Source organism: Phocoena phocoena, chromosome 13 (assembly GCF_963924675.1).
Source record: "Phocoena phocoena chromosome 13, mPhoPho1.1, whole genome shotgun sequence".
Taxonomy (NCBI): domain Eukaryota; kingdom Metazoa; phylum Chordata; class Mammalia; order Artiodactyla; family Phocoenidae; genus Phocoena; species Phocoena phocoena.
Genome location: NC_089231.1, coordinates 66,561,438 through 66,573,437, shown reverse-complemented (window position 1 = coordinate 66,573,437; position 12,000 = coordinate 66,561,438). Strand labels below are relative to the sequence as shown.

The following is a 12,000-nucleotide window of genomic DNA, read 5'->3' as shown; positions in this document are numbered from 1 at the left end:
ACCGGGGCACGAACCCGTGTCCCCTGCATCGGCAGGTGGGCTCTCAACCACTGCGCCACCAGGGAAGCCCTGAAAGTATTTTTAAAAACTAATCTGCTTGATGCTAGCTTTACAAATCTGTCCCATCCTGTGCTCTGTTTGATGCAATATTATCTATATATGATTCACCTTTTGACTCATACTAGTATCCCACTTCCTGGGACCTTAAAGTTTCCGTCTCCTTTCCAGAAAATTGATGATATAAACTAAATGGAGTTTTAAAATGTGTATGTCATTTCTTTCAGATGCATGGCCAGAAGGTTCTTGTATTTGTGGATTCGAATGACTTTTGGAAGAGTATTTCCCTCTAAAGCCAGGTAGTATTAGTTCAGAACACTGGACTTCTGTTGAGTTCATTCTAGGATTTTGTTTTGTATTAAGCCCATATATAACCTTTACTATGGCATGTGTTGCATTCCTTCCCTGCTCCTCCCCAGCCTCCAGGAGGTATATCATATAATGGTAACTTTAACACATATTAGTTTGAATGAATGTTTGCCCAGGAGAAGTAAATGAGCTCTTTCAGGTTCCTGGCGAGACTGGCAGATTGACTTGGTCTAGGGCAGAACCTGGGGAAAAAGTTGGCATTGGCAAGAAGAGTGAAACTGAGTCAAGTGAAAGTCCCTCTGCCCGGTAGCTTCACTTTTTCTAGGCTGCCACCTGCTGCTGTGGGTTTTGGTTAACATTGCTTTAGCTGCAGCGCCCTAAGTGGATCACAAGGGGTCAGGGACACTGTGCAGGAAGCCAGAGGGATGGAGAGAAAGAAGGGGCAGTGTAGGGAATGTTTCAGAGAACTGACAGCCATTGAAAGTGTAAGTGTTTTTTAAAAACTGAAATGTTATGGGTTCTCACCCTTCACTTCTCCACTTACTATACCCTTTACTGTTTCATTTTTCTGACAGTATGGCTTTCCTGATCTGGAACATCAAGGTCTCTTGATTCAAGTTTTCTCAAGCAGATTTGTCCTGTGTGTGTTCTCTGAAATTTTTTCTTGGTATACCTTGTGGAGGGCCTTGCTCTTCCCATATTTTTCGTGTGTCTTTACCAGTGAGGCTCCCAATGTGGCCACAGCCCATCGCAGCTGCAGGGATGAGGCATAGTATACCTCTGCTTTTCCTTCTTTCCCTGGACCTTGGCCCTGCCCTTCTTTACTGCCTTGGTAGCTCTTCGTGCCTTCAATAATTTTTTTTTTGTCTTTTCTTGTTCTCAGTGGGAGAACTGATCGGAGTAACATAGTTTGCCATTATCGGGACTCTTGTTTTTCTTTTTTTTACTCAATTGAGTATTTTATTTATCTTCCTCCCTGTTAGCTTAGAAATTATATACTCTTCTATCCTTCTTTTACTGACTGCCATAACAAATGTAATATGTTTGTTTAACTTACTGGGGTCTAATGTTAATTGTTTCTTTTTGCCCTCTTCCCAAACAAGGCAGGGTCCTTCAAACACTTTAACTCTCCTGTCGCTGTCCCCACTTATATGCCCTTATCGTAGGGTATTTTAATTTTTTGTTTTTTTTAATTAAATTAAAAATTTTTTTTTTGGCTGGGCCATGCAGCTTATAGGATCTTAGTTCCCCAACCAGAGATCGAATCCAGGCCACAGCAGTGAAAGCGCCGAATCTTAACCACTGGACTGCCAGGGAATTCCCTTAATTCAGTTTATATTTTAAAATCTCCAGAACATTATTACGCTCATTTTACACAGCCAGTATTCATTTATATTTATTCATGTGTTTACACTTTTTGTTCTTCTTTGTCTCTTCCTGTATCTCCAGGTTTCCATCTGTGATGATTTTCTATCATTTAAATGTTCCTGAACATTTCCTTTACAGTAGGTCTGCTTGTGGGGAATCCTCTCAGATTTTGTCTAAAATTGTTTTTATTTCGCTTTCAGTTTTGAAAGATATTTCACTGGGTATATTAGTCTACATTGCCAGTTTTTTCCACCAGCATTTTGAAGATATTCCATTGTCCTGTGACTTCCATTTGTAAGCTGTTGATCTAATTGTTGCTCTTTTGAAGACCTATTATTCAAAGATTTAATATGGTATGCCTGGGTGTGGGTTTATTTTCTTAAAGTCTTAGTTCATTTTGAGATAGGTTACAGGGTTTTCTTGGGTTTTGTTTTTATTTTCCTGTTTTGTGGGCACATCTTTCTGGCATAATTTTTTTGTCCATGGGCCTGTTATTCTACTCCTTTTCTTTTTTTTTGTGGTACGTGGGCCTCTCACTGCTGTGGCCTCTCCCGCTGCGGAGCACAGGCTCCGGACGCACAGGCTCAGCGGCCGTGGCTCACGGGCCCAGCTGCTCCGCGGCATGAACCCGCGTCCCCTGCATCGGTGGGCGGACTCTCAACCACTGCGCCACCAGGGAAGCCCTACGGTAACTTTGTATAGGATTTTACTTCATTTACTTTTCTGTTGCTCACTTTTATATGATATTAATTTTTCTGAACTTTTAGAGTGAAGTGAGGTTTAGTTAAGCTTTCCTAATTTCACAGAGCTCCCTCTTCTGTCTCTGTCGTGGTGTTCACAGATGTGGAGGCTTGCTCTATGGGGTATCCTGGCTTGTTCCCCTACCACGCTTGGTCTGATCCTGCTTGTCCTTCTTGTCCTTGTCCTCCTTGTCCTCCTGTCTCCTTGTCCTTCTCCTGCTCAGTTTCTATTCTGCTCCCAGCAGTTCCTCCTCAGTATGAAGCCCTGTCTGTTTTTGAGGTCAGGTCGGTTTTGAGACTGTTGGAGCCATACTGCTCCAGCAGCTTCAGCTCTTACATGAGCCCTGGTTTTGGAGAGAACAAAACTCCTCTCAGTTTCAGCTTCTGGTCTCAAGTTGGGCCTCTGCACTTTCTAGTGACTACTTATTAGCTGATTCAGGTTCTCCTGTTCTCAGGTTCCTCAGATACCACCTTCATCGCTGCTCCTTTCTTCTGTACAAATGTTAATACCATGGTGGTCTTTTGACTCTGGGTGATTTGTCCTCACCTGCTTGCATTTTGGAGTTGTAGGAATACCTTGTCACCTAGTTTTGTTGTAATAGATACATGAGTTTTTGGTTTTGCTACATGGTTGCTCTGTGTGCTTTGTAGGGATTCAGAGACTGAAAAACTATGTTGCTACCTTCACTCTCTTCCCCAAATCCTTTTCCTGCTTGATTTTGTTAAACTCATATTTGACTCATATTTAACTGGAAACCTCTTTTCAAATAATATCTATTTATATTCCAAGTACTCGGGAAACGCTGATTATGTTAGAAATGCATTCGATTCAAAGTAAGAGAAATTCTGACGATGGCTTAAACAAATCGGGATTTGCTTTTTCTCACAGTTTGGAGGTTGGTATTGGTTCAGCTGTTTAGTGATATCATCAGAGACTCAGGCTTTTAGATCCTTTCCAGTTTATCATCCTTAGTATACTGGCCCTTTGTCCTTAGAGATGACACTGTATAGTTGCAAGATGACTGTTCTAGCTTTACACAGGAAGGGGGAGGAAGGGTGGTGTCAGCTGGACCTGTCTCTATCAAGAAGGCAAAACTTTCCTAGAAACCCTCAGCTGCTTCTGCCTCATTGGCCAGAGCTATGTCACTGGCCATCTTTAGCTTCTGAAGAGGCTGGGAGAGAAACCTTTCCAGCCTTCCTAGTGGATGCTGGTGAGGAAGCAGAGGCTTGACGGTGGGTGTCGGGTATCAACGACTGATGTCTGCCTCACTGTGTTAGAGCATTCACATTGTACTCTTTTTCCTTTCTTTGCTCTTGAATGGTGGCAGGAAAGAATACTGGACTGGATTTTAGGAGACCTGAATTTTGGTTCTTACCTAGACCCTAGATAATGGTTTGATCTGGGGTTAAGTTATGGCTCTAGGCCTCAGTTTCTCAAATTGTAAAATGAGAGAGTGAGAATATTTTTTCTCTAAGTATCTACCAGAATTGTAATTGATACTATGTTTTCATTGACTTTGAAATTTGTGATGGGGTGGTCAGTTTCAACTTGTAATCCCTTTTTAAATCAAGTGGGTTATTTGTTACTTTGGGTAAAGTTGGACATATTGATCTTTGCTTTTTTTTTTTCTTTTTGGTCTTTTTCCATACTGAATTATTTATTTCTCACTTTTAGGAATGTTAGAGGGGAATGATATCATACCAGAAACTTCAGAATAATACCTTTATGTGCTTAGAGAATGTTTTAACTTCTATAAACTGGAGTTGTTTTATCATTAATAAATGGAACCAAAATGACCACTGAATTAATAGGGCAAAAATAATACATACAGTATGTGTCCATATGTAAGGCAGTCTTAAAATTTAGGAAGTATCACCTCTTTTTCTGAAGAGAAGATCTGAACAAAATTACTTGGCTAATTTGGGAAGTAGATAAAACAGTCACGTCCATATATAGTATTTAATTTATCAGTATTTTTCGTCATTCTTGGTTAAGGCTTTGCTTCCTATTTTCTTGAGAAAATAGAAGTAACAGAAGAGACCATCACTTAGTCTACTGACCGCCAGCATCTATTGCCATATGACCTGCTTTCCCAACTGTGGCATCTGTGGCAAAATCCTTTTGTGTTGCATTCCCCTTGTGCCTACTCCAGGCCATCACACTAGCAGTTTTTTTTCTGTCTCTTCTGTATCAATTTTTCCCTCTTTACTGGATCATTTGTACCAGCATACAATGCTATTATTTTCCTATCCTGAAAGAAAAAAAGTCTCTTTGATGCTACTTCCTTCTGCAGCTAGCTCTCCATCTCTTTGCTTCCCTCTACATTTCCTGGCCATCCCCAACCTCTCCAGCACCTCTTTTTGTAGTCTCAAGTCCATCCTACGAGGCTTTTGATTCCATCATGCCACCAAAATTGCTTTTGCTTTTGTAAGGTCACTACATTTGCTAAAATCAGTGGTGAACTCTTAAATTTCCTCTCACATGACTTACCAAGAAGCATTAGACAGCCCATCATTCCCTTCTTCAAGGAGCCCTTTCTTCTCCCAGCATCAAGGTTACCATCCTCTCTGTTTCCCTTCCACCTCTTTGTCCCCTCTAACTCTCTTTGGTTGGTTCCTCCTTATCTAAGTATCCCACCCCCAGTCCTTGCACTGCCTCTCTGTCTACCTCCCAACCATGTCAACCTCATCCCATGATTCCCAAAGGTACACACCCAGACCAGACCTCTTCCTGGACTGCTACACACGTGACATTCCACTCTGCGCCCAATAGACGTCACAACTCAGTATGCTCATAACCAAAGTCTAGACATTCCCCACCGACCTCCCTGCTGAGTGTTCCTCTCTCCAGTAAAGGAAGCTCCCATCTTTCCAGGGACTCGGGTCAGAAACCTAGGAGTCATCCTTGGTATCTTATTCCCTCACTCTCCGATTGCAATGCCAAATGCCAAAATTACGTTGATTCAACCTTCAAAATAGATTCAGACTCCAAGCTCTTCTCAGTACCTCCAGTTGCTACCACGCTGGTCCAGGCCATCATGTCTCCCCTGAATGACTCCAGGAGCCTCCTCACTCGTCTCCTGCTCCGAGCCTTGTCCTTAGTCAGTCTCTTCACACAGGCAGTCTGAGTAATCCAGTCATGTCACTCTTCGGCTCAGACCTCGGGCAGCTTCCCATCCTGCTTACAGTAAAAGCCAGAGTCCTTACTGTGGCCTATAGGCTAGTCACCTTTTTGTTTTACCTATCTTTGGATCTTTTCTTTTTCATTTCTGCCATCATAGTTTTAATTTCCAAGAGCTCTTTTTTGTTCTCTGAATAGTCCTTTTTTAAAAAAAATAACATCCTGGAGGCTCATAATTTTTTTGAGGTTAATGTAATGATTTATTTCTAAGGTTTTTGACTGCTCTGTTTCTTCTAAGCTCCTTTTTTCTGTGTGCTTTTGTTCACTGTCTCATGTTGTAGTCTTTCCTCAAATGTCAAGAGATCCTTTTATTGTCTGCTCATATTTAAGAGTTAATATTAGAAGCTTATATACCCATTCAATGTATGCATAGGGACTTGTAAGCTGAGGGTTTCCCTTTAGGCTTTTGAGGCAGAGACCAGATAGTTTCATTGGGGGATCTCCATCTGTCAGTATCTGAAGTCCTTTTCCCTTAGGTTGATCAGTTTTCCCCAGAGGAGAGGAGTCCTCCAAACTCCTTCTGGGGTAGATTGGGGCGGAGGCCGGGGGCGGTGGTTATAAGCTTGGTGGCAAGCAGAGGAGAGGGAATGTGGGTCTCACTGTTCGGTATGTAGACTCTTGGTTTAGGACTGTCTCCCGAGCTGTGCCTGGTGTTGGAGAGTCCAGTGCCCCTCAGGTTCAGCCTCTCCAGAGATAAGCCTGAGTCTCTGCCCGGGTGAATGATGGGATCCAAGGGCCTAACTGATTCTTACGCACAGGCTTCCAAACAATCCTGTGTTTTCATTTCCACCCAGGGCTCCCCGCTTCCTGATACCTCTTGTTCCCATGCCTTTCTGGGGTTCATGCCACCAGCCCCTTGCCTCTTGACTCTCCTCCCACCGACACTTAGTTCTCCGCCTTCTTTCACCTGTTGATTCAGTTGCCACTCGCCTGCCTGCTTTCTGTCATCAAAAATTTGTTGGCATCTCTTGTTTGTTTGTTTTTTTGTTTTCTGCAGTATGCGGGCCTCTCACTGTTGTGGTCTTTCCCGTTGCGGAGCCCAGGCTCCGGACGCACAGGCTCAGCGGCCATGGCTCACAGGCCTAGCCGCTCCACGGCATGTGGGATCTTCCTGGACCGGGGCACGAACCCATGTCCCCTGCATTAGCAGATGGACTCTCAACCACTGCGCCACCAGGGGAGCCCTGGTTATCTATTTTAAATATAGCAGTCAATCCCAAATTCCCAGTTTGTTCTTCTCCCCCAGCCTTCCCCCCTGGTAACCATAAATTCATTCTCTGAGTCTGTGAGCCTGTTTCTGTTTATAGATAAGTTCATTTGTATCTTTTTTTTTTTTTTTTTTTTAGATTCTGCGTATGAGTGATATCATATGCTATTTGTCTTTCTCTGTCTGACTTACTTCACTTAGTATGGTAATCTCCAGGTCCATCCATGTTGCTACAAATGGCATTATTTCATTCTTTTTTATGGCTGAGTTATATTCCATTGTATATTTATGTACCACACCTTCTTAATCCCTTCATCTGTCATTGGACATTTAGGTTACTTCCATGTCTTGGCTATTGCTTTTTTTGTTTTTTAAAATATTTATTGAGGCTGCGAAGGGTCTTAGTTGCGGCATGCTGGATCTTTGTTGCGGCGTGCAGGCTTTTAGTTGCAGCATGTGGAATCTAATTCCCCAACCAGGGATCAAACCTAGGCCCCCTGCATTGGGAGCATGGAGCCCTACCCGCTGGACCACCAGGAAGTCCCATGTCTTGGCTGTTGTAAATAGTGCTGCAATAAACATTGGGAGGCGAATTTCTCTATGTATATTTTTGCCAGCCAGTTTTTTAAAACCTGTGAGTGGGTGAGGATGAAGGACATGTTAATAACCTACAGAACCATGAAAAGAAATTTGGAGTGACTGACAGGCCAGAGTTCCTGAGTTACCAGTCTTCTTGACCATGCCTGTTAGCATCAGCACAGTCTCACTGCCCTGCTGCTTTCTTTCTTAATAGCTTTTTCCCTTCTTATTCTCTCTTCTCTTTTGCTCTTGTTATAACTCCCCTAGTCAGATTTCAGTTAAACTAATATATTCTGTTAAGTCCTAGGAATACCATTAGGCATTTGCTTATTTTATAACTTTTAATCTCCTGGGTATGTAAATGAGAAGTGTAGCTACTATCTTTTACTAATCAAATATATTTTTTAGTCTGGTGAATGAAAAAAATTGAGAATGTTAATTCTCAACTCACTTATGGTATTTGAAAAATCAGATTTTTTTTACTTTCACCTCTTTAATTGGTAAGATCTAGAGTATAAAATTTTTTAGCCTCATTTCTAGTTTAAGTAGTTCTAATGTTTTGATCTGAAAAAGTTGAATATGTCTATTTTTAATCTATTTTGGTGTTATCAAATAATGAACCACACTTTTCTATGAGAAAACAATGGCCATATGAAACGGTGATTTGGGAATAGATATCAGCTCCAACATTGTCAGTTATGTCTCTGGTTTTTTTTTTCATTGCCCTAGGTTTTACTATGAGCAAAGAATTCTGCAGAAGGTCTTTGAAGAATGGAAAGAAGAGTGGTGGGTTTCCCATCGAGAGTGGAAACTCCGTGTTCGAGCTGACTGTCACTATAGGTAGGATTTCATGTTACATTACTTTAATTTTACTGATACACGTTATCAAATAATTACTTGTTGGCATGTTTCTGGTCAGAAGGATAGAAATTTTTTTTCTGGTTTTATTGAGATATAATTGACATATATTAATTACTGTGAGTTTCAGGTGTACAGAATAAAGGTTTGACTTACATATTATGAAATGATTACCACAATAAGTTTAGCTAATGTTTATCATCTCATATAGATACAGTAAAAAGAAAAGGGGAGGGCTTCCCTGGTGGCACAGTGGTTGGGAGTCCGCCTGCCGATGCAGGGGACACGGGTTTGTGCCCCGGTCCGGGAGGATCCCACATGCCGCGGAGTGGCTGGGCCCGTGAGCCACGGCTGCTGAGCCTGCGCATCCGGAGCCTGTGCTCCGCAGCGGGAGAGGCCGCAACGGTGAGGGGCCCGCGTACCGCAAAAAAAAAAGAAAAGGGGAAAAAAAAGAAAAAAATTTTCTCCTTGTAATGAGAACTTCTAGGATTTACTGTCTTAACAACTTTCATATATATCATACAGCAGTGGTAACTATAGTCATCATGTTGTACATTACATCCCTAGAACCTCTTTGTCTCATAACTGGAAGTTTGTACCTTTTGACTGCCTCCCCCAACCCACCCGGCCTCTGGTAACCACAAATCTGATCTTTTTCTGAGTTTTTTTTTTTTTTTTTTTTAAGATTCCACATATAAGTAAGATCATATAGTATTTGTCTTTCTCTGTCTGATATATTTCACTTAGCCTAATGCCCTCAAGGCCCATCCATGTTGTCGCAAATGGCAGGGTTTCCTCTTTTTTTTTTTTTGCGGTACGTGGGCCTCTCACTGTTGTGGCCTCTCCCGTTCTGGAGCACAGGCTTTGGACGCACAGGCTCAGCGGCCATGGCTCACGGGCCCAGCCACTCCGCGGCATGTGGGATCCTTCCAAACCCGGGCACGAACTCGTGTCCCCTGCATCGGCAGGCGGACTCTCAACCACTGCGCCACCAGGGAAGCCCCCTCTTTTTTTTTAATGTATATGTTTTTATGGGGTTTCCTCATTTTTTAATGACTGAGTAAATTCCATTGTATATAGATACCACAACTTTACCCATTCATCCACCTTTGGACACTTAGGTTGTTTCCCTGTCGTGGCTATTGTAAATAGTGCTGCTGTGAACATGGTGGTGCAGATATCTTTTCAAGTTAGTGTTTTTGTTTCCTTTGGATATATTCCCAGAAGTGGGATTGCTGGATTGTCTGGTAGTTCTATTTTTAATTTTTTAAAGATCCTGCATACTGTTTTCCTTGGTGGCTATACCAATTTTACAATCCTACCAACAGTCCACAAGGTTCCCTTTTCTCCATATCCTCACCAGCGTTTGTTCTCTCTTGTCTTTTTTTTTTCTTTTTTATGTCTTATTTTTTGGAGACCTAATTTCCTACTTTTCCTTTTTTTAATTGAGGTAAAATTGGTTTATAACATTATATAAATTTAGGTGCACATTATAATTCTATTTTGTCTTTTTGACGATGGCCATTTTAACAGGTGTGCGGTGATTTTGATCTCATTGTGATTTTGATTTATATTTTCCTAATGACTAGTAGTGTTGAGCATCTTTTCATGTACCTGTTGGCCATTTGTATATCTCCTTTGGAAAAATGTCTGTTTAGGTCCTTTGCCCACTTCTAAATTGGATTATTTGGTTTTTTTTGCTATTGGGTAATATGAGTTCTTCATATATTTTGGATATTAATTCCTTATCAGTTATATGGGTTGCAAATATTTTTTTCCCATTTTGTAGGTTGTCATTGTCACTTTGTTGGCTGCGTCTTTTGCTGTGCATAAGTCTTTTGGTTTGCTGTAGTCCCACTTGTTTATTTTTTATTTTGTTGCTTGTGCTTTAGGTGTCATATCCAAAAAAATCATTGCTAAGACTTATGTGAAGGAGCTTTTTTCCTATATTTTCTTCTAGGAATTTCATGGTTTCAGGTCTTGCATTTAAGTCTTTAATCCATTTCTAGTTAATGAGTGGTGTTAGATATGAATCTAGTTTCATTGTTTTACATGTGAATATCCAGTTTTCCCAGCACCATTTATTGAAGAGACTGTCTTTTTTCCATTGAATATTCTTGGCTCCCTTGCCAAATATTAGGTGACGGTATATACTTGGGTTAATTTTGGGGCTCTCAACTCTATTCCATTAGTCTCTTTGTCTGTTTTTATTCCAGTGCCATAATATACTATAGCTTGAAAACAGGAAGTGTGATGCCTCCTGCTTTGTTCTTTCTCTGGATTGCTTTGACTGTTTGGGGTCTTTTGTGGTTCCACATAAATTTTAGGATTGTTTTTTCTACTTTTGTAAACATGCCATTGGAATCTTGATAGGGATTGCATTGAGTCTATAGTTGGCTTTTGGTAGTACTAACATTTTAACAGTATTTTTCCAGTTCATGAACATGGAATACCTTTCCATTTATTTGTCTTCTTTGATTTCTTTCATTAATGTCTTGTAGTTCTCAGAGTAGAGACCTTTCACCTCCTTGGTTAAATTTATTCCTAAGCATTTTGTTATTTTTGATGCTATTGTAAATGAGATTGATTTATTGCTTTTTCAGATAATTTGTTGTTACTGTATAGAATTGCTACTTAGCTTTTTACGTTAATTTTATATCCTATGATTTTACTGAGTTCATTGATTAGATCTAACAATTTTTGGTTGAATCTCTAGGAGTTTCTGTATGTAAAATCATGGTGTCTGCAAATAAAGACAGTTTTACTTCTTCCTTTCCAATTCCAATGCCTTTTCTTTCTTTTTCTTTTTCTTTTTTTTTTTTTTTTTTGCCCAATTGCTCTGGCTAGGACTCCCAGTACTATGTTAAGTAGGAGTGGTGAGAGTGGGCACCTTTGTCCTGTTCCTGATTTTAGAGAAAAAGCTTTCAGCCTTTCTCCATTGAGCATGATGTTACCTGTGGGCTTATCATATGTGGCCTTTATTATATTGAGATACTGATCATCATACGATTCTTTTCTTTCATTCTGTTATGTGAGGTATCACATTGATTGAGTTTGTGGAGGTTGGACCATCCTTGCAACGAGAAGAGTTTTGGATTATTTTCTGTATTTTTTCAAATTCTTTTTAGAGTAAGCAAGATCAAAGTCCTAAATTAAGCCCAAGCACACAATACTGTGTTCATGTGAGCACATATACACAGAGATACCCCTCTAATTCAAGTAATCATTATGTAATGATCATGCTAATGATTTGAATATGTTTTTCTCACTGACTCTCACTTCTGTACAATTTCTAATTCTGTGTTTTAAAATAATAAAGTTGTTTTAATTTGTATTGATTGGGAGAAAATATATGCCCAATATAGAACATTAAGAAAACAGAAAAAACTTTAAAAATTTATTTTTTTAGCAGTAGAGAGAAGAAACTCTTAATCTTTGACATTTGTATTCCCAAAGATAAGTGGAAGAAAAAGTAAAAATTGGGAATTACATCACATACATATTTTTATACATCTTATTTTGCGGTACACGGGCCTCTCACTGTTGTGGCCTCTCCCGTTGCGGAGCACAGGCTCCGGACGCGCAGGCTCAGCGGCCATGGCTCATGGGCCTAGCCGCTCCGCGGCATGTGGGATCTTCCCGGACTGGGGCATGACACCGTGTCCCCTGCATCAGCAGGCGGACTCTCAACCACTGTGCTA

The 12,000-nt window shown here is 40.8% G+C and overlaps 1 protein-coding gene across 5 annotated transcripts in view; it reads left to right on the top strand.

Moving 5' to 3' along the window:
• Positions 1 to 12,000, top strand: part of SFI1 (SFI1 centrin binding protein) — a 71,032-nt gene that overhangs the window by 9,999 nt on the left and 49,033 nt on the right. For 3 of the 5 annotated variants that reach the window (XM_065889380.1, XM_065889379.1, XM_065889378.1), the window contains one exon: positions 8,171 to 8,281. In XM_065889380.1, the coding sequence (XP_065745452.1) occupies positions 8,171 to 8,281 (111 nt within the window). Of the gene's footprint in view, positions 1 to 284; positions 357 to 8,170; positions 8,282 to 12,000 lie in introns of all 5 variants that reach the window. The other 2 variants (XM_065889377.1, XM_065889376.1) reach the window with 1 other exon arrangement.